Source organism: Halichoerus grypus, chromosome 13 (genome assembly GCF_964656455.1).
Source record: "Halichoerus grypus chromosome 13, mHalGry1.hap1.1, whole genome shotgun sequence".
NCBI lineage: Eukaryota > Metazoa > Chordata > Mammalia > Carnivora > Phocidae > Halichoerus > Halichoerus grypus.
Genome location: NC_135724.1, coordinates 36,742,150 through 36,764,280, shown reverse-complemented (window position 1 = coordinate 36,764,280; position 22,131 = coordinate 36,742,150). Strand labels below are relative to the sequence as shown.

At 40.6% G+C, this 22,131-nt stretch overlaps 2 protein-coding genes across 9 annotated transcripts in view; one reads left to right on the top strand and one right to left on the bottom strand.

Annotated features, from left to right (window-relative positions):
• LOC118533873 (zinc finger and SCAN domain-containing protein 30) overlaps nt 1-22,131 on the bottom strand; it is a 508,183-nt gene that overhangs the window by 14,981 nt on the left and 471,071 nt on the right. For 3 of the 7 annotated variants that reach the window (XM_036089345.2, XM_036089350.2, XM_036089353.2), the window contains exons 1-2: nt 4,004-4,179; nt 3,753-3,913 (exon numbers count right to left, since the gene is read on the bottom strand). The exons of 2 other annotated variants lie outside the window; for them this stretch is intronic. The gene's annotated coding sequence lies outside the window, so the exon portion shown is untranslated. Of the gene's footprint in view, nt 1-3,752; nt 3,914-4,003; nt 4,180-6,410; nt 6,575-22,131 lie in introns of those variants that run through there. 2 more of the 7 variants (XM_036089346.2, XM_078060431.1) reach the window with 2 other exon arrangements.
• Nucleotides 6,610-20,613, top strand: LOC144379853 (uncharacterized). Of its 2 annotated transcripts, XM_078060422.1 has the most exons (3): nt 6,610-6,735; nt 7,386-7,616; nt 17,620-20,613. In XM_078060422.1, the coding sequence occupies exons 2-3, from the start codon at nt 7,436-7,438 to the stop codon at nt 19,629-19,631; spliced, it is 2,193 nt and encodes a 730-aa protein (XP_077916548.1). In that variant the 5' UTR covers nt 6,610-6,735; nt 7,386-7,435; the 3' UTR covers nt 19,632-20,613. The 2 variants fall into 2 exon arrangements, with proteins under 2 accessions (XP_077916548.1, XP_077916549.1); XM_078060423.1 differs by lacking the exon at nt 6,610-6,735 and having other exon boundaries at nt 7,451-7,616; nt 17,583-20,613.

Genomic DNA, 22,131 nt, shown 5'->3' with positions numbered 1-22,131 from the left:
AGAGAGAGAGAAAGAGCATGAGCAGAGGAGAGGCAGAGGGAGAGGGAGAAGCAGGCTCCCAGCCGAGCCAGGAGCCAGATGTGGGGCTCGATCCCAGGACTCTGGGATCATGACCTGAGCCGAAGACAGACGCTCAGCCATCTGAGCCACCCAGGCGCCCTTGTCTGCTTTGGTATCAAAGTAATTACTGGCCCTTCTATTTTCTGGGAGAGATTGTGAAAGACTGGTATTCTTTAACTGTTCGAAAGAATTTACTAGTGAAGCCATCTGGGCCTGTGCTTTTCTTTGTTAGAAAATTTTTAGTTACTAATTCAACTTCTTTACTTTTCACACATTTATTCACATTTTCTATTTTTTTCAGTCCCTTTTTTTTTTAAAGATTGTATTTATTTATTTATTTATTTATTTATCAGTCAGGGATAGAGAGAGAGCACGAGCAGGGGGAGCGGCGGGCAGAGGGAGAAGCAGGCTCCCCACTGAGCAAGGAGCCCAAGGCGGGACTGGATCCCAGGACCCTGGGATCATGACCTGAGCCGGAGGCAGATAGTTAACCAGCTGAGCCACCCAGGCATCCCTCAGTCACTTTTAGTAATTTGTATATTTCAAGTAATTTGTCTATGACACTTATGTTGTATAATATGTTGGCATGAAGTTATTCATAGGATTCCCTTATATTCTTTTAAATTATTATAGCGTTGGTAGTGATGTCCCCTCTTCTCTGCTTTTGTTAATCTCTTTTTTTCTTGGTCAGCGTATTAAAGGTTTGTCGATTTTTGTTCATATTTTCAAAGAACAAAATTTTGGTTTCATTGATATTTCTTTATTGTTTACCTGTTTTCTATTTCATTCATTACTATTCTAATCATTATTACTCCTTTCCTTCTGCTTTTTTGTTGTTAAGTTTGCTGCCCATTTTCAGGCTTCTTAAGGTGGAAACTTAGGTTATTGATAAGAGATTTTCTTCTTAGATAGACATTTTGAAGCTATAAAATTTCCTCTAAGCACTGCTTTGGTTGCATCCCATAAAATTGTGTATGTTGCATTTCGTTTTCATTCAGTTTAAAATATTTTCTAGGGCGCCTGGGTGGCTCAGTTGGTTGAGCGACTGCCTTCGGCTCAGGTCATGATCCTGGAGTCCCTGGATGGAGTCCCGCGTCGGGCTCCCTGCTCGGCGGGGAGCCTGCTTCTCCCTCTGACCCTCCCCCCTCTCATGTGCTCTCTCTCATTCTCTCTCTCTCAAATAAATAAATAAAATCTTTAAAAAAATAAAATAAAATAAAATAAAATATTTTCTAATTTCCTTTGTGATTTCTTCTTTGAACCAAAAGTTATTTAGATATGGGCTGTTTAACTTCCAAATATTTGTAGAGTTCCCAAATTATTACTCTGTGGCTCAGTATGTCCCTTGGGCCAATGGAAGCTCCATCAGCCCCTCTCAGCTAAGGTGGCCCTGGTCTCTCAGCCCTTAAGTGGACCCGCCTACTGGGCTCCCCATTTTCTGCATGCAGAACCCTAGAAATCTGGCAAACTTCCTTCATTTTGTCCCATTTTGTCCTGCCTCTGTCCAATTCAGTCCAAGCTGGTAGTGTTTCTGGTGATATAACAACCATGTTGGTTGTCTGTGGATATCAAGGGGATCCACACAGTTATATGCAGGGGTTCTTCTCAGATCCTTCCTGGATCACCCATTTCTACTTCTGGTTTCTGTTGAGACAGTTGGTTGGATGCATGAATCACACACCCAATCTCTTCACCAAAAGGTTGTCCAGCTACATTCATGGCCTTGTCTCCAGAGCAAGGATAGGCTGAGAAATTTTCCAAATTATCAAGTACTGATTCCTTTTCGCTTAACAGTTCCTTCCTCAATTTCTCTCTTTCCTCTCATATTTTACTATAGTCAGCAAGGAAAAACCAGGCCACATTTTTCAAACTTTGCTTGGAAAGCTCCTCAGCTAAATATCCAACTTCATCACTTACAAATTCTTTTTCCACCCAATAGCAGAACATGATTCAGCCAAGTTTCTGCTACTTTACAAGTATCGCCTTTTCTCCAGCTTCCAATAATGTTTTCTTCATTTCCGTCTGATACCTCACCAGTATATTTAATGCTCATTATTCCTAGCAAAATTCTGTTCATGACAATATATGTATTCTTTAAGATGACAGAAAAGGTTTCTACTGTCCTTTTCGCTTCCTTCCAAGCCCTTGCCAGAGTCAACTTTAACATCCATATTTCTACCAACAATCTCTTCAAGGCAACCTAGGTATTTTCTATCATGAGCCTCAAAACCCTTCCAAATTCTAGTCGTTACTCAACTCCAAAGCCACATCAGCATTTTTAGGTATTTGTTAAAGTAGCACCTCACTTCTGGTACCACAGAGTGGCTTAATACAACAGAAATGTATTCTCTCACAGTTTGGAGGTTACAAATCCAAAATCAAGGTGCTGGCAATACCGTGCTTTCTGAAGGCTCTGAGGTTCATGCCTGTCTCCTAACTTCCAGTAATTATTGACCTCTTCTTATAAAGACACCATATGACACCTTAAGACACCTTAATCCAGCATGATCTCATTTTAACTTGATTACATCTGCAAAGATCCTATTTCCAAATAAAGTCACATTCACAGGTACCACAGGTTAGGACTTGAACATATCTTTTGGGAGGAACACAATTCAACCCACAACAATGTGTTAAGTACAGACCAAGAGTTGTTTAAACTGCTGTGACTTGGTTTTGAAGTTGAAGACCTTTCAAAATGATGCCAATGACCTCACTGACTGAAAATAAATGATCTGACTTGAATTCAACTCTAGAGGTCTTGGAGAATTCTGGTGTTTGGGATACAAGCCTATTCATCTCTGTCAAAGTGAACCTTAGGAAATAATAATGTTGGCCATTATTTCGCCTTCTGAATCTCAGTTTTCAGCACTTGTTCTGTTTTGTTTTGTTTTAAGATTTTATTTATTTATTTATTTGAGAGAGAGAAAGAATGAGCATGAGCTAGAGAGAGAGAGAACACAAGCGGGGAGGAGGGGCAGAGGGAAAGGCAGACTCCCTGCTGAGCAGATCCCAGGACTCCAGGACCATGACCTAAGATGAAGGCAGCAGCTTAATGGACTGAGCCACCCAGGAGCCCCAGCACTTGTTCTGTTTTTAAAAAGTCACAGTCAATTGGACATGCATATTAATATATCAAAGATGTTGGATTGTCCATAATTTAGATGTACCATTCAAAATCAAACAGCAGCAGCCTACGTGTTAATATTTCTTTGATCAAAAAGGAATGTTAAATTTTTCATTTGGCTTCACAATTTGGATTTATTTCCCTTTTTCACCTGGACCTGGGGATTGATTTTTAGATTGAAATTCATTCTTTGTGAAGACTGATTATATAGTCTAACTATCAAGGGAAATTAATTTCTAATACAATATAATACATGATAAGCAATACAGGATAAGCAGTCGGTCTTTATGTCCAACTTTCTGAGGAAGAGGTCTGTAGTTTTTATCATATTCTCAAAGTAGTTATATTACCCAAAAAAGATTAAGAACCACTGCTGTAGAATATGCCTAAATCAGACATATGTTAGTTTGGCCTAGTTTCCCCCAAGAGGAAATGGAATAGGAAATGGAAATCAGGTAGAATATTGGTGGGTGACCTATCAGTTTCATTCTTGAGACTCTCATATCATTTCCCATGCCTGTATTATCACTCCTGATCTCTCTGGAAACCTTTGAATTCCTTTTACCTTACTGAGAGGAACTTCTCCAGTGTCAGCTGGTGTGAACCACAGTTAGGTCTAGGGTTGTTTTGGTCGATTGATCAAACTGTTAGATTCCAAGCTGGCTTCTCAGCCTCCGAATGCAATATCTTTGGTAAGACTCCACAAAGCAACAAATCTAGCACAATCTGAAAAAAAGTTTGATTTCCTTGGTTAAATACTCAGAAAATCTATATTCACATCAACACTTCCAGGTAAAAAGTTAACAAAACCCTCACCTTTGGGGTGCCTGGGTGGCTCAGTCGTTAAGCATCTGCCTTCGGCTCAGGTCCTGATCCCAGGGTCCTGGGATCGAGCCCCGCATCGGGCTCCCTGCTCTGCGGGAAGCCTGCTTCTCCCTCTCCCACTCCCCCTGCTTGTGTTCCCTCTCTCGCTGTGTCTCTCTCTGCCAAATAAATAAATAAAATCTTTAAAAAAAAAAAAAAACCCTCACCTTTGTACGTAAGTATTAACCTTTGACTAAATTTCTCATTCTCTTTTACTGAACACCTGTTTAAAGTAGTATATTGGGGCGCCTGGGTGGCTCAGTCGGTTAAGCGGCTGCCTTCGGCTCAGGTCATGATCCCAGGGTTCTGGGATCGAGCCCCACATCGGGCTCCTTGCTCAGCGGGGAGCCTGCTTCTCCCTCTCCCTCTGCCTGCCTGCCGCTTCCCCTGCTTGTGCTCTCTCTCACTCTCTCTCTCTGTGTCAAATAAATAAATAAAATCTTAAAAAAAAAAATAAAGTAGTATATCAACTATGGCATTCTCATACATTGCTGGTGGGGATGCAAAATGTTTCAGCCATTCTAACAGTGTAGCAGTTTCTCAAAATGTTAAACATACAACTACCATGAAAGAGAAAAAAGTACATGTCCGTATAAAGTCTTGGACAACAATGTTCATAGCAGCTTTATTTGTAATAGTAAAAAACTGGAAATAACCCAAATTCCCATCAACTCGTGAGTGGATAAACAAATTGTGATACATATATAGCTAATGGAATATTATTCAGCAAAAAAAGCAATGGACTACTGATATACAACAGTGATACAGATAAATCTCAAAATAATAATACTCAGTGAAAGAAGTCTGACCAAAAAAAGAGTGCATTCTCTATGATTCTATTTAAATAAATCTCTAAAACATGCAAACTAATCTATAGTAACACAAAGCAGAACAGTGGTTGGGAGCTGTGGGAAGAGAGGGAGGAGATACAAAAGGTAGAAGAAAACTTCTGAGTTTGCTGATACGTTCATTATTTTGATTGTGGTGATGGTTTCACAACTATATACATATGACAAAACTTACTAAATTATATACTCTAAATATTTGCTTATTATTGAATGTCTCTTATATCACAGTGAAGCTGTTTTGTTTTTGTTTTTGTTCTAAAGTATCTGCACCCCATTCTTGGGAGGCTGGACCCAAACAAGTTCTTTACAGGAATATCAGAGTCTCACTCATACATCCCTAAGATTTCATACATCAGAAGAGGGTCTTGGGCTGGGACAGAAAGCCCTCTACTTCTACCTCAACCATCATTTCAGCCAATCACCACTTTTTTAAACCTGTACCTCTTCCCAACATCTCATATGTCTCAATCATTCTCCTAACTCCCCCTGTACTTCCTAAGAAATTTCCAAGGACATAACAATATCCTTTCCTATTCCAATGTGCGCCCTGCTGCCCCAAATTTCAGGTCCTTCTCATCCTGATCTTTTAGCCACATGAGGAATGTACTGGCAAGCAAACTGTTTAGTTTCTTTTTTTTTTTTTTAAAAGATTTTATTTATTTGACAGAGAGAGACACAGCGAGAGAGGGAACACAAGCAGGGGGAGTGGGAGAGGGAGAAGCAGGCTTCCCGCGGAGCAGGGAGCCCGATGCGGGGCTCGATCCCAGGACCCTGGGATCATGACCTGAGCCGAAGGCAGACGCTTAACGACTGAGCCATCCAGGCGCCCCCTCAAACTGTTTAGTTTCTATTTTGTTTATTTCTGATCTTGTCTTTATTAATTTCCTTCCTTCTACTGGTTTTGAGTTTTGTTTGTTCTTTTTCTAGTTCCTTTAGGTGTAAGTTGGTTTATCTGAGATTCTTGCTTCTTGAAGTAGGCCTGTATTGCTATAAACCTCCCTCTTAGAACAGCTTTTGCTGCATCCCAAAGATTTGGGGGCTGTTGTGTTTTCATTTTCATTTGTCTCCATATATATATATTTTTAAATTTCCTCTTAAGCAAGCTGTTGAGAAACAGATCCCCTGTGGCCTTCCTTGATGGCAAAGTACATCAAAATCCAGCTTCCCAGCAACTCAGGAATTAATCGCTGAGGATTATTTATTTGTAGGGCATTGTAGGGCAATGGTTCTCAAAGTGTGGTCCCAGAACCAACAGCAGCAGTACCTGTGAACCTGAGCTCCCACCCCAGACCTGCTGAGTGGTAAACTCTAGGGGTGGGGCCCCCAAAAAAGTATTTTAACAAGGCGCCCAGGTGATTTGGAGGCACACCACTGTTCTGGGGAAAAAAACCAGCGAGAGGACAGGAAGAAAGTTAGAACGGAAGCACACCAGCGAATATGAAGAGGAGGTGGAGTGGGGATTTAAAGAGAGAGAGATAATAAAGAACTCATTACGTAGTCAGAAAACCTACCCTGCCCCAAAGGGCTTTCCCGAAAGATGTTTCGACATTCACGTCAAGAACCGGCAAATAGGGCAGCAGGGGACCTGTCGCTGGCTGACCAGGTCGCTCGCTACAGCTGGGCTGGGACAGCTAGGCGGAGGTTCAGGGGTTAAATCTCCGCAACCCTCTCCCCAGCCCGCCGCCGCCACCGCCCCCTCGCGCCTGCGCCCGGGCGGCCCCGCCCCCCCGCCCCCCGCCATAGAGCTGAGCAATTCTCCCAGCTTCCTAGAGCGGACGCGGTGATGGCGGTTCCGCAGCTTGTGAGGCTTGACAGCGACCTGGAGGACACGTCGAGGTATGGGTGATATCAGGTCACGGGAGCCCGGGAACTCGGGTGATCTCGCCTTCTGAGCTGCCTTGCGGCGCCGCCAGAGAACCCTGTGGGGTTTCTTGAGTCCATGGAGAGTCCCGGCCGCCGGGCTCGCCCCCAGGCGCTGCTCCTGGGGACGGTGGGTCCTTGGCCTAGCGTGCTTTGGGTACCCGGTCGGCGCCTGCGCGGCCTCGGTTTCGACTGAATGAAAACCAAAAACTTTGGGGGCATGTGGAATCAGGAAGGGGGATGCATCCACGCAGATCAGCAGAGCGTGCCGGCAAAGAGCAGCCTGAATGTGCGAGGCTGGAAGAAGGGAAGGAGGGAAAGAAAGATAATGATGGTGACCAGTAGTGTCGGTTTGGTGTAGGAAAGGCAGCGAATACAGCGTTAACCGCTGAAACAAAATCTTATAATGCCCTTCCCTGCCTTATCGTCCCAGTTACGTCCTTATTTCGGTAGCATTTACCCCCAATTACGTTTGAAGGTCTCTAGCCTTGGAATGGAGAATACATGCCCAAAAGGGTTAATGTCTGATCCTCATCACGAGGGAGGAAGCTTAATAAATTCTGTGAGAAAACCACTTGGAAATTAAATGAGATTTTGTTTTCTCCTCCACTTCTTTTATTATCTAGAGGATGTTTCTGGTGGTCTAGTCTCAGAAATTATATCTCCAGTCTCCACAATGATTCCCTTCCAAGCCCAGTGGTGCCCCGTTGCCTCCCGCCCCACACTCCTATGTGGACAGGAAAAGCTTACTAAGGAAATGGTAATTCTCCAGTTGCTCCCCGAGGTGCCAAGTGTCCAGTTACAGCCCATGGAGATCCACTTCAATTATGAATCTCAAGAACACCACCTTCTGTCAGGTGAGAAGCAGTGTATTGTATCTTTCTTAGGGGGTACAAGTGGTGGGGAGGGTTGTTCCTGGTGCTCTGTTAGTGTCTTCGAGTGCTATTGGTATTCTTCGTTGCCTACCCCTCACTGTGTTAGACAATACCATCTCTTGAGTGCTGCAGGCAGAGTCACATAGCTTTATTGTGAATTCTGGCAATCAAAATCTCATGGAGTTCCCTCCTCTCCTTAAGGACCCACTTATCCATTTTTTCTCATTATAATCACCTTATCACCAGTCTGTCAGTATTTGATATTTTCCCTTTAAAATCTTTTCAAGTCATCTTTTTTCAAGTACTGTAGAGGCATAGTTAAAAGTTTTGGAGTCTGACACTGTGGATTCAAATACTAGCTTTGTCATGTACTAGCTTCAGTAAATTACTTGCGTTTTGTTTTGTTTTTAACGATTCTGTGACCTTATTGTATAAGTATATAATAACTCATACCTTGGAGGTTATTTTGAGGATTGTGTCTATTACTCCATAATAAAGGACCCCAAAATTTAGTGACATAAAACATCAGACATTTTTTTTTTTTTTTTTTTAAGATTTTATTTATTTATTTGACAGAGAGAGACACAGCGAGAGAGGGAACATAAGCAGAGGGAGAGGGAGAAGCAGGCTTCCTGCTGAGCAGGGAGCCCGATGTGGGGCTCAGATCCCAGGACCCTGGAATCATGACCTGAGCCGAAGCCAGGCGCTTAACGACTGAGCCACCCAGGCGCCCAACATCAGACATTTTTAAACCACGTTATTTTCTTATGGTTCTGTAGGTCCTCAATTTGGACTGGGTTCTGCTGGCAGTTTTTCTCTTGGTTTTATCTGGGATCACTCATGCAGTCATCTAGTGGCTCAACCAGGGCCAGGGTCTCAGTATCAGTCATATATGTCTGGCTGTTGGTGCTGGTTATGGCTTGGGTCACCCATCTGCAGCAGTCCAGCCCAGACTTATTCACAGGGCAGCCAGTTTCCCATACAGAAAGAGGGCAAGCCTTGGGAAGCATAAGCACTTTTCTGACCTATGTTTGTGTTATATTGACCAAACCAAATCAACATGACCAGTTCCAGAGTCATTGTGGAAGAGAACTACACAAGGATATAGGTATTAGGAGATAGGATTCATTGGGGTCCATTACTACTATAACAACACCACGAGTACTAATGATATTCCGGTATATAAAACTCTGCACACAGACTAGGCTGTTAGTAGGTTCTTTATAAATGGTAGCCACTGTTATTTTTAGTAAGATACTTTTATTTTTTTGAGATTTTATTTATTTATTTGACAGAGAGAGAGCGAGAGAGGGAACACAAGCAGGGGGAGTGGGAGAGGGAGAAGCAGGCTTCCTGCTGAACAGGGAGCCCGATGCGGGGCTGGATCCCAGGACCCTGGGATCATGACCTGAGCTGAAGGCAGACGCCTAATGACTGAGCCACCCAGGTGCCCCTAGTAAGATAATTTTAATCCCACCCTTGTTCAGGTGTTCCGCAGGGTCTCATTTCCACATCATATTTTGCTGTTTTCTGATTTTGGTCCTCTCATTTGCTGCTATTTTGCCTGTGAAATTCACCTTCTATTGTCATTTTCTTTTACTCTAGATCTTCTGCCTCTTTATAGCTTTGAAGTATCTTTATTTCATTTTGTTTCTCTCTTCTGTATTTAGAACTTGTCTTTGCTTAAGAACCTATTCTAAGGCATCTAGCTCTCATTTTTCCTGAGAATTACTGTAGAATTGGGTCTCCTTCTTGCAGTTTTATATAAATTAATATACATATTGCATGTGTTTGTGTCTCTTAGAGTGTGTGTAAAAGAACATTTTGTTACTGTAATCTAATTATACTAAAGTACATTTATAAAATATAGAAAGACACAAAATGGGAATTTAAATAACCTACAACTCCACCATCTAGAGATAGTCACTAACATTAATGTATCCTTCAAATAATTTAATCAACTATTCAATGCTTATTGTTGATACATGTTTATTAATCAGATTATAGCTTATTAATTATTGCTGACCATATAATATGGTTAGTTATTGAAGGGTTGCTCTGTGCTAGGCACTGTTCTAAGTGCTGGGCATATAGCAGTGAACTGAACAGATAAGCCTTTGCCCTTAAGGAGCTTACATTCTGGTGGGGGAAACAGGAAATAAGTAAATATATGGTAGAGTATCAGATAGTGATAATCCTTACGAAGAAAATAAACCAGGATGTATCAGTCAGGACTCTAGCAGGAAACAGATGGTTCATTCAAATTGGGTAATTCAAGGTTCCATGAAGAAGATGGGCAGGGTTACAGAAATTAATAAGGGATAGAGTACAGCTTTGGGACAAAAAAAATGATAAGCAGTTATTACCTTTAGGCCTAATGTTACAAAGGGAGAGACTGATTACCAGATCATGGAGAGTATAGCTGTAGGGTAGAGCTGCCCAGTTGGAGCCATGGCCTTTGCTAAAAGAAACAATTACTTCCAACTCCTGGCCCAGCAGGAAAGGAGTCAGGATGTAGAGTGAAGAACTCATCCCGGTTTCCCTGGGATTTAGCACTGAAAGTCCCATATCCCAAGAACCCCGTCTGTTTTGGACAAACCAGGATAGTTGGTCACTCTACAGTTCTCCTCCTTCTTTGGGCCAAATCTAATTGCAAGCCAGAGGACAGAGAGTCCCAAGTGCTGCAGTCCAAAAACTAGTATCAACCTCTTGGAGCACAGAGCAACATGAACAGTAGATCTAGAGGGGCAAAAGGAGAATATCCCATTACAGTCCGCCTCTTTTAACCTATAATATTTACTTTTGTCCTTTGTTTGGTTTATCATGTTCCCAACACATATCTTTTTCTTAAGCTCTTTTTTTTTTTTTTTAATTTATTTATTTATTTGAGAGAGCGAGAATACATGAGAGGGGGGAGGGTTAGAGGGAGAAGCAGGCTCCTCACCGAGCAGGGAGCCCGATGCGGGACTCGATCCAGGGACTCCAGGATCATGACCTGAGCTGAAGGCAGTCGCTCAACCAACTGAGCCACCCAGGCGCCCCTTCTTAAGCTCTTAAGCTACCATATCTTTGCAGGTTGACTTGTAATTAAATTCTACTCCCACCTGAAACATGAAACTTCACTGCCACTGGTGCTCTTTATATAAGGTAGTGAGGTAAAGGGGGGAAAGGCATAATTAACTTAAAATCACTGCTACAGTTTTTGCTATTCACAAAGCCAAAACTGATAATCATAACTATCTTCTTCCATCACCCGTTCCATATTGCCTCTACCCTCTGCCAGAATCTCAGTGGCAGAGTTCTTTACTTAGTTTAGTAACATAAACCTTTTTTCCTGGACGATCTGAGTCCTTGATGATCTTGTCTCTTCCATGTTATTTCAGCGTACCATTGACTGGGCCTTTAGACAGAGAACTAGGAAGCACCTGCATTGAATCGTCTGAGTTCTACACCTACTGTTCTTTGCCTTTATTATGTAGCAGCGGCCAATTCCCCAGTAGCAGTTGGTATCAGTCATCCTAGCCAGTAGAGCAACCCTTTCTCTGCCTGTTGGTGCAGCAGCTTGAGGAACCCAAAATGGCCAGGAGACAGTCTCAGCTTCAGATTTGACAAAATCATGACTTTGGTAGAAGTATTTCTTCTTTGAGAACCACAACCCCAAACCCACTAAGCCCAAGATTATGGGGATAGGAATTAAAAATAATATAGGGGCACCTGGGTGGCTCAGTTGGTTAAGCATCCGACTCTTGATTTCAGCTCAGGTTATGATCTCAGGGTCGTGGGGTTGAGCCCCAGGTCAGAATCCCTGCTCAGTGGAGAGTCCACTTGAGATTCTTTCCCTCTCCCTCTGCCGCCACCCACGTGTGCACACACGCTCATGTGCTCTCTCTCTCAAATAAATAAATCTTTAAGAATATAATATAACATAATCCATAATATAAATGGATTATGAGTTATATAGTAAAAAGAGACATTATTACTACTCCTCTACCCTTGACTCCTATACTCATGTATTCTGGCCATAGAGAAGACAACACTGTTTATTGTCCTCTGGTTTAAGGCATATATTGCATCTTGTAGGACAGCACCCCAAACTTAGGGTGTTGTTGCCTGGCTGGTACTGTAACTGGGCCTTCGGTAAATCATTCCACTATTATTGAAATCCACTTACTTCTGGATGATGGGACATGTGATAAGACCCGTGAATTACATGTGTGTGAGCTTATTGCTGTACTTCCTTCCCTGTAAAACTACTCCCTTGGAGGCATTATTGTATAGAATTACCATGGTGGTCAATGCGCATTTGTATTTGGACTGTATATTTAGTCCTTTGAAAACAGATTGTTGCCCTCTTCATGATAGAAGGGGCCAGGTATAATGAATCTGCCCCCTACTTGCGGGCTGGTACCTCTCCAGAGAACGGTACCAAATTAGGGGCTCAGTGTTGGTCCCAGCAGTTGGCTGCATGTGTACATAGCTGTGATGATAGGCATATCAGCCTTGATAAGCAGATACCTATTTTGTTGACCCCATGCATAGCCTCCATTCCTGTTGCCATGACCACTTTGTACGTGAGTCCATTGGGCAAGCATTAGTAAAAAGGCTGATTGACATTCATAACATGGATCACCATGTCCATCTGATTGAGAGGCTTCTTTACAGTGGATTCCCTTTGCTGAGTATTCACATAGGACGCAAATATATTCATTCTTTGCCCATCCTAGGAGGTCTATCATAATTTTCTTCTAGAATCCTTATTTCTAGTCTTCCAAATTTGTTCTTTGAGGTACCTAATTAATCAGATAACCCATTAGTCATTATCCATGAATCAATATAGATGTGCATCTTAGGCCCTGCTGCCTTCCATGAAAGTGGACAGCCAGGTGTATACCTGAAATTCTGCCTGCTGGGAAGATTTGCCTTTACCAGTATGTTTCAGGTCACCTCAGAGTCAGGGTATAAGTAAAAGATTCATTTTCTGCTAGTGTCCACACACTGAGCAGACCCATCTATAAATCAGTTCTGTACTTTTTCCTCCTCTGTTAACTGGTGAGAGGGAATTCCCATTAGGCCATGAATATCAGCTAATGGGGAAGGGATTAGTGGAGCAATAGGAAAAGGTATTATGGCAACCCACATCACTAGCACATAGAATTTATTTGTCTTCCACACTTGCTTTTATAATGGAATGCTGGTTTGTATGTCCAGTTTTATGATTTGATGGATCAAATAGCTAGTTCACAATGGTCAGCTTGTAATAGTCATTTGGTGCTCTGTGGTCAAGCATTAAGTCTCTATTAGTGCCCAAGAGCAAGCCAATGTCTGTTTTTCACTTAGAAAATTGTTGGCAGAAGAGAGTATGGCCTTACTCCACTGACGTTCTCTTCTGGAGGCTTGCCAGAGGCTTAATACAGCATCCCTGACTCCTGCAGACACTTCTTACCATTGGTTATCCTGGTTAATAAAGTCATGTGACAGGACAGCTTGCATTGCAACCTGGACCACTGCAAAGCCTTTTTTAAATTTTGAGTCTCACTCAAAGATAACAACCTTACAAGTTACTAATATTGGTCATTTCAGCACATTTGACTGTGGTATCTGTTGTCTCAAAAATGCAGTGCTCACCAAGTATTGTGCCTTTCTGAGGTAGTAACAGTTGGTTAGAGATATAAGGGAAGTGAGACAACAAACCATATGACTATCTGAGAGAAGAGTGTTTCAGGCAGAGGGAATAGCAAATGCCAGAGGCCCTTTAATGTAGCAGGAGCAGAGTCCGTCAGGGATAGACAGGAAATAGGGCTGGTGGTGGAATGAAATGAGAGCAGAGAGAGAAAGGACCAGATGGAACCTTCTAAGCCATAGTTAGAACATGGAATTTATTCCCAGTGTAATAGGAAATCACTGGAGCATTTTATGCATGATAATAACATATAAAGATCGCTCTGGGGATGCCTGGGTGGCTCAATCGGGTTAAGTATCTGCCTTTGGCTCAGGTCATGATTCCAGGGTCCTGGGATTGAGTCCTGCAATGGGCTCCTGGCTCAGCAGGGAGCCTGCTTCTCCCTCTGCCTGCCACTCCCCTGCTTGTGCGTGCTCACGCTCTCTCCCTTTCTCTCTCTGTCTCTGACAAATGAGTAAATAAAATATTTAAAAAAAAAGATCACTCTGTTTTATGGAGAATAGGAGAAAGGTTAGTTAGCGAGAAGAAAACAAATGTTTTAAGAAGAGAGTAATCAACTATGTCAGATAAATACAGAAGAAGATTGAGAATTGACCATTGGATTTCTCAAGGTAGAGCTTATTAGAGATTCTGATAAGTGCAGATTTGATGGAGTTAAGGAAATAAAAGCCTGATTGCAGTGGGTTAAAAAGAGAATAGACTTAACATTGGTTAGCATATAGAGCAGTGTGAACTCATACACTCAACAGTAAGACCCAACAATTCTGGTCCTAAGTTTATGGAACCTGGAGAAACACTTGCATATGTGCATAAAGATAAATGTACTAGCAGATTCATATCAGCATTATTTGAAATAAAATGTTATTGTCCATTGAAGGAGAATGGGTACATAAATTGTGTTATATGTCACACTATAGTGGTGAACATGAATAGACTGCAGTTACACACATGAATATAGATGAATCTTCCAAACATAATGTTGAGCAAAAAAAAAAGCAGATCATAGAATACATGTGATATAATTCCATAAATGTATATAGTTCAAAAACATGCTCTATTTGTCTGCTAGGGCTGCCATAACAAAGTATCACAGATTGGGTGGCTTAAACAACACAAATTTATTTTCTCACAGTTCTGTGCATTAACTTTTGTCATCTGTGCTTTGCTTTCTTCTAGAAATTTTATAGTTCTAGTTTTTATGGTTAGGTATATATTACATTTCTAGTTAATTTTTGGGTATAGCATAAGGAAAGAGGCTTAATTTGTGTTATTGTTATATCCAGTTCTAACACTTTGTTGAAAAAAGACTGTCCTTTCACCATTGATTATCTTGGCAACTTTGCTGACGGTCAGTTTTACGTATATGTTTGATCTATTTATGGACTCAGTCATATTTCATTAATATATAGCCTGTCCTTATGCAATCCCACACTACTTTGATTACTGTAGCCTTATAATAAAGCTTAAAATCTGGTAGTGTAACTTCTCCAATTTTGTTCTTCTTTTCCAAAATTGTTTAGACTCTTCTGTGCCTTTCTACATAAAGTTTAGAATCAATTTGTCAATTTCTATGAAAAAGCCTGCTGAGGTTTTGATTGGGGTTGCATTGAACCTATAGAGAATGAATTCCATCATCTTAACAATATTAAATCTTCTTCTCCATAAGTGATGGCATATATTTCTGTTTATTAGTTCTTCTTTAACTTCTCTTAGCAGTGTTTTGTAGTTTTCATTATAAACATATTACACATATTTTGTTGAATTCGTTTTTAAATATTTCATTTTTGGTGTAATTAAAAAATATTTTTAATTTTAGGCTCTAGGGGTGCCTGGGTGGCTGAGTGGTTAAGCTGCTGCCTTCGGCTCAGGTCATGATCCCAGGGTCCTGGAATCAAGTCCCGTGTCGGGCTCCTTGCTCAGCGGGGAGCCTGCTTCTCCCCCTACTTGTGCTCTTTCTCTGTCTCTCTCTCTGACAAATTAAAAAAAAACAATTTAGGCTCTAATTTTTAATGGCTAGTATACTGAAATACAGTTGGGTTTTGTATATTGTTCTAATAAACTCATGTACAAGGTCTAATAACTTTTTTGAGATACTTTAGAATTTTCTATATACATGATTGTGTAGTCTATAAGTGAAGACAGTTTGACTTTTTTTTATTTGTATCTCTCATTTATTTTTCATGTCTTGTTGCATTGGCTAGTAATACTGAATAGAGTTTGTATAGTGTTGAATAGAAGTAGTAAGAGAGGGCATCCTTGTTTTGCTCCCTTGTTCCTAGGAGAAAAGCATTCAGTGTTTAACCATTAAGTATGATGTTAGCTTTTGCTTTTTATAGGAGTAGTTAATTTACATATAACAGGGACGCCTGGGTGGCTCAGTAGGTTAAGTGTCTGCCTTCAGCTCAAGTCATGATCCCAAGTCCCGCATTGGGCTCCTTATTCAGCAAGGAGTCTCCTTCTCCCTCTGCCTGCCATTCCCCTTGCTTGTGCGCTCTCTCTCTTTCTCTGACAAATAAATAAATAAAATCTTTAAAAAAAAATTTCATATAACATAGTTATTTGGATTTAAATGTACTATCTTTGTATTTCTTTTTATTAATCCCATCTTTTGTTTCTTTTCTTTCTCCTTTAATCCATAATTTTACATTATCAGTTTCTTTTGTTTTTCTATTTTTTTCTCTATTAGCTTATTTTTTATACACCCTTTTATTATTTAATCGGTACCTCATAGCAGCCTTTTTCAGATGTGATTCTGTGAGAAATTAAGCCCCAATGTTCTAAGGTATTACTTATAATGAATGTATTAATTTTTCTCCTGTACATCTATTGTAGCACTAGCTGTGTACCATCTTTGGGGAGAATTAAGAAAATGGTTATTCAGATCATTTTGTTTTATTCCCTTATGGAACCCTGGTTGAAAAAGGCTGCCTAAGAAATTACGGCATATACGTTTGATTCATTACAGTTTATCTTAATTTGTTATTTCTAGGAAAATTCAAAGATCTTACAATGTTTTGGTTCTATTTACCTCCGTCCTCTTGTGCTATCTTTGCCATGTACTTTAATTCTCTCTATATTATAAATTCCATAAGACACTGATATTGCTTAAGTCAGTCAGTACACATGTAGATTTACCATATACTTTACTTTTTGCAGTGCCTTTGCTTCTGGCAAAGGGAAGAAGCCTCCAGTTGGAGGCATGAGATTTTTTTCCTTTTGCCTTTGAAATTAATGTGTCATGTTTTCAGCTCTCTAGACCATTTGCAGTCTGACCGTAGTATGCCTTTTATGGTAAATACCATTTAATAGTGGGCAGATAGTCAAGAATTTCAGCAGAGCCCCCATATTCCCTACCATCACAGGCATCTGGTATTATTAAGCATTGGAATGGCCTCCTCAAAACTCAACTCAGAAGAGATTTCTGATCTCACCTCCCTAACCTTTTCCTAGTTCATACACTTTGCTAGGGAAGTCTGGTTACTGAATATGGCTCTTCCTAAAATGGGATCATATTTTCTTAACCACTTCCTTGTAATAATCAGGACAAAAGAGTTGGGGGATTATATAGACCTATTTTTGAAAATTCAGGTTTCTGTCCTTACCATTCCTTGACATTGATACTTCTTTCTTTCTTTCCCCTAAAGTAGCCTCTGATCAGCCTGGTTGGTGGTCCTCCCAGTGACAGCCAGGGCCCCGCTGCCTCCTCCTTCTCCCCCTCCTTCTCCCCTGTCCCTCAAGTACTCTTTCATATTGCTTACCTTACTTACATTAATAAGTTGCTTGTGGATTGGCTTTAATTTAGTCAGACTTTCATAATTACTGTGAGTAGGTTTCAGTATTCCCAGATCTCCTGTGACAAACATATACAAAACATACCTGGTAAACTGCTTCAATAAATGATTATTATGACCCATTACTTACTGAGTCTTCCTAATTGCTCTTTCAGAGGATAATTTTCAGTGTTTTGGAGCACTCTCATATCGTGACAGCATTTTATTTTTTTTTATTTTTTATTTTTTTAAAGATTTTATTTATTTATTTGACAGAGAGAGAGAGAGCGAGAGCAGGACCACAAGCAGGGGGAGTGGGAGAGGGAGAAGCAGGCTTCCTGCCGAGCAGGGAGCCCGATGTGGGACTCGATCCCAGGACCCTGGGATCACGACCTGAGCCGAAGGCAGACGCTTAACGACTGAGCCACCCAGGCGCCCCTGTGACAGCATTTTATAAGTAAATACTGATCTCTTTCACCTCAAACTTTCTTATGGTAGGGAGAATACATTCCATTTGGATTTTTTATTGTTCTAGATGGTGAGACTAAGACCAAGATTGGAGAGGTGACTTCAGAGGAGGAAATTGCAACAAAAATTGAACCATTGCCTGAAGAGTCTGGCAACCCCAGAGATGATGTTCTCCAGGATTCTGAATGCAGAGGATTCTATGAATTGGGGGATAAATTAAATGAAAAGAATCAAAACCTCCTTAAAAGAAGACAGAATAACTGTGATGAATGTGGGCAAAGCTTTGCTTGGAGTACAGCCCTAATTAGGCACCGAAGAACCCATTGGGAGAAACCCTATGAATGTGATAAGTGTGGAAAGGCCTTTAGTGTGAGCTCAGCTCTGGTTCTGCATCAGAGAATTCATACAGGGGAGAAACCCTATCCTTGTACTTGGTGCATTAAAAGTTTCAGTCGGAGCTCAGACCTTATTAAACATCAAAGAGTCCACACTGGTGAAAAACCTTATAAATGTGATGAATGTGGGAAAGCCTTCAGTCAGAGTTCTGATCTCATTATCCATCAGAGAATCCATACAGGAGAAAAACCCTATCAATGCAGTCATTGTAGTAAAAGCTTTAGCCAGCGCTCAGACCTGGTTAAGCATCAGAGAATCCATACTGGAGAAAAGCCTTATACATGTAACCAGTGTAACAAGCATTTTAGTCAGAGTTCTGATGTTATAAAACATCAAAGAATCCACACTGGGGAGAAACCATATAAATGTGATGTGTGTGGAAAAGCCTTCAGTCAGAGCTCAGATCTTATTCTGCATCAGAGAATTCACACTGGGGAGAAACCATATCCATGTAATCAGTGTAGCAAAAGTTTCAGTCAGAACTCAGACCTTATTAAACATCGAAGGATCCACACTGGAGAGAAACCCTATAAATGTAATGAATGTGGTAAAGCTTTTAATCAGAGCTCGGTCCTTATTCTGCATCAGAGAATTCACACTGGAGAGAAACCCTATCCATGTAATCAGTGTAGCAAAACCTTCAGTAGACTTTCAGATCTCATGAATCATCAAAGAATTCACACTGGAGAGAAACCTTACCCATGTAGCCAGTGCAGTAAAATGTTTAGTCGAAGATCAGACCTTGTTAAACATCATAGAATTCATACAGGTGAGAAGCCCTATGAATGTGATGAGTGTGGGAAAACCTTTAGTCAGAGCTCAAATCTTATTCTCCATCAGAGAATCCACACTGGAGAGAAACCCTATCCATGTAGTGATTGTACTAAAAGTTTTAGTCGTCGTTCAGACCTCGTTAAACATCAAAGAATACACACTGGAGAGAAGCCGTATGCATGTAACCAGTGCAGTAAAAGTTTCAGTCAAAGCTCAGACCTCACTAAACATCAGAGAGTGCACTCTGGGGAAAAGCCCTATCATTGTGATCACTGTGAGAAAGCCTTCAGTCAGAGTTCTGACCTTATTCTTCATCAGAGAATTCACACTGGAGAAAAACCATACCCCTGCACACAGTGCAGCAAAAGTTTCAGCCAGAACTCAGACCTTATCAAACACCAGAGAATCCACACTGGGGAAAAACCATATAAATGTCCTGAGTGTGGAAAGGCTTTTAGTCAGTGCTCAGCTCTTATCCTACATCAGAGGATCCACACTGGGGAAAAACCATATTCATGTAATCAGTGTGGCAAAAGCTTTAGTCGGCGCTCTGATCTCATTAACCATCAAAGAATCCACGCTGGTGAAAAGCCATATAAATGTGATGCATGTGGGAAAGCCTTCGGCACATGCACTGAACTTACTGAACACCAGAGAATCCACACTGGGGAGAGACCACACACATGTGTTCAGTGCAGCAGAAGTTTTAGCCAGCTCTCTGATCTTATTAATCATGAGAAAGTCCATTCTGCAGAAGACAGGCTAAGTGTGATGAATGTGGGAAAACCTTTAGAGTATACACCGACTTTATTTCGTACCAGAGACACTATACCAGAAAAAAATCTTAGGAATGCTATTGAGGATTATGAAAAAGGTTTTAATCAGTGCTCAACTCTTCTGCTACATTAAAAACACACACACACACACACACACACACACACACACACTGGACAGAAAACATTAAGTTCTACAATGAATATTTAACTGAGAGTTCAGACATTACTAAACTTAAGAATAATTCTGAAGAGGATCCTGTGAGTAATTGGGAAAACTTTCAATATGAATAAAAGTATTACTGAATGTCAGCAACAGTGGAAAGAAATTTCTGTCTGCTATAAGGGAAAACAAGCCTCTGGTTTTTTATTCCGATATAATCCACAAGGGGAGAGTTTTATCATTATAAGAAACGAGTAACAATGCAGAACCTTATCAGATATTGTAAAGATCATGTGATGGGGTGTGCAATCAGCTCAGAAGGAAATGTGTTAGTGTTATCTCAAACCTTTAGTGAGCCCTAATTATCTATTGCATATCAGAGAAGTTACTTTAGAGATTGTAGGGAAAACGTAAATCCCATATCTTAATTGGCATTCACTCATAATCGGCATACCACCGACCTCCTGACAACGGAAGAGTCCTACCTGATGCTCACATTAGTTATCTGTCATTAAATTCCCTGTGTGTGAACGTGCTATGCTATTCTGGTATTAATACTTACTAACTACATAACTCCAGTGCCCAGTTTTCCCAGAAAAAAATTTTTTTTCTTTGGCCTAGTTTTGGTTTTCCTAATGAGCTTGAGTTTTCAGGTTCCTGCAATAGTCACAGCAAATATGGACTTATTTTGCTTTTGGTAATGCAGTCCATAGACTAGTGGTTTGAAATCACTTCTTCAATATTACCATTTAATCACAGTTCCTAAATATGTGAAACAGAATTTTTAAAAAAAAATTCCATATGTCAGAGTGTGAAGATTTCTCTAGCACTGTTTATCTTGTCATCTATAGATTGAACAAAAATGAGAGCCAAAGTAATTCCCACATGACTAATTTGTATACCATATTCTGTCTAAAAATAAAAAGACTTACTGAATTTTTCAAGTGGCAACATTTATCAGACTTTGGTTTGTTGATTTCTGATATACATATGATAATAGGCTACTATATGCAAAGTTTTCAGCTGAAAAATGGAAACTTTTTTAAAAATAAAAAATCCAAATTGTTTTTCTAATATTAACCATTTGGTAAGATTCCACTACTATACTTTGAATATTCTCCATAATCATCCAGTTAATATATCACTTTAACACAATTACTGTTATTTACTATGTGCAAGGCATTATTTTAGGTTTTGTAGTATACACAGAGAATATACAAAGCATATGTGATAAAGCCTGATGTATACAGAAAACACATGTACAAGCATAGAGGTAGACAAGATGCTTGTAAGAGCTCAGGGGAAGTAGGGTTCATTCTGATTGGAAAGAAAAAGTTTGGGGAGCTCCTGAGACTTGAGTTTTGAAGGATGGGATTAGAGACATAAGGGCAGGAAGGGAGTAGTCAACAAAGGCACAGAAGCAAGGAAGTGTAAGAAATGATGTGGAGTATGTGCTTAGTCTTTAATTCATTCAGGACACCTTCGGTGTCAGGCACTACTGAGCACTGCTCGGGGGAGAGAAAGGGTTCCTGCCCTTACGCTCCAGTGTTTCCGCAAATAATGACTAAAATGTACTTAAAAGAGTAAGAATAAGGTGGAAATAAAAATGAAGTAGGAGAAAAGACTGTTAAGGAGTATGATGCTAAACAAGCAGGCACTTCAACTTTCTGGCATTTAGTATCATGTAAAATAGAAAAGTAGTAGTTATGATAGGATTGAGTTTCATATTTCTGCATTTTGTTCTCAAGGTAATGAAGACCACTGAGGTCTTTGAACCAAGGAATGGCGTGATCATCTCACTGCCTTCAGGAGAATAAAATTAAGAGGGGAAGGAAAAGAAAGAAAAACTATTTTGGAAGTCTGGAAATAAAAGCATGAGGGTCACAAGTCGAAGAGCTAAAAGGCATTGACATGACAATAATTTGAGAAGGGAGTAGGAAAAAAGTATAATTAATTAGCATCTGTTCTTTGGGGAATTTTAAAAGTGAAGAAATAGGATGATGAAATTTATATCTGAAGTTTACCCCTCTCTCCTGAGGATAAATTTTATTTATTTATTTTTAAAGATTTTATTTATTTATTTGACAGAGAGAGACACAGCGAGAGAGGGAACACAAGCAGGGGGAGTGGGAGAGGGAGAAGCAGGCTTCCCGCGGAGCAGGGAGCCCGATGCGGGGCTCGATCCCAGGACCTTGGGATCATGACCTGAGCCGAAGGCAGACGCTTAATGACTGAGCCACCCAGGCGCCCCTGAGGATAAATTTTAAGAGCCAGTTGCTTACTACACACTTCTACCTAGTGTCATGAACTTAACACACACCCCCATGATATCCTCCTCCTGAATTCCCTATCCTGGTGAATTGTGCTGCTAAACACCTTGCCATACAGATGAAATCACTGGTAGCCGTCCTGCACTCCCCACTTTCCCCAGTTTTCTAAATCCACTTGCTCATTAGGTTTTAGAAATGAGTTA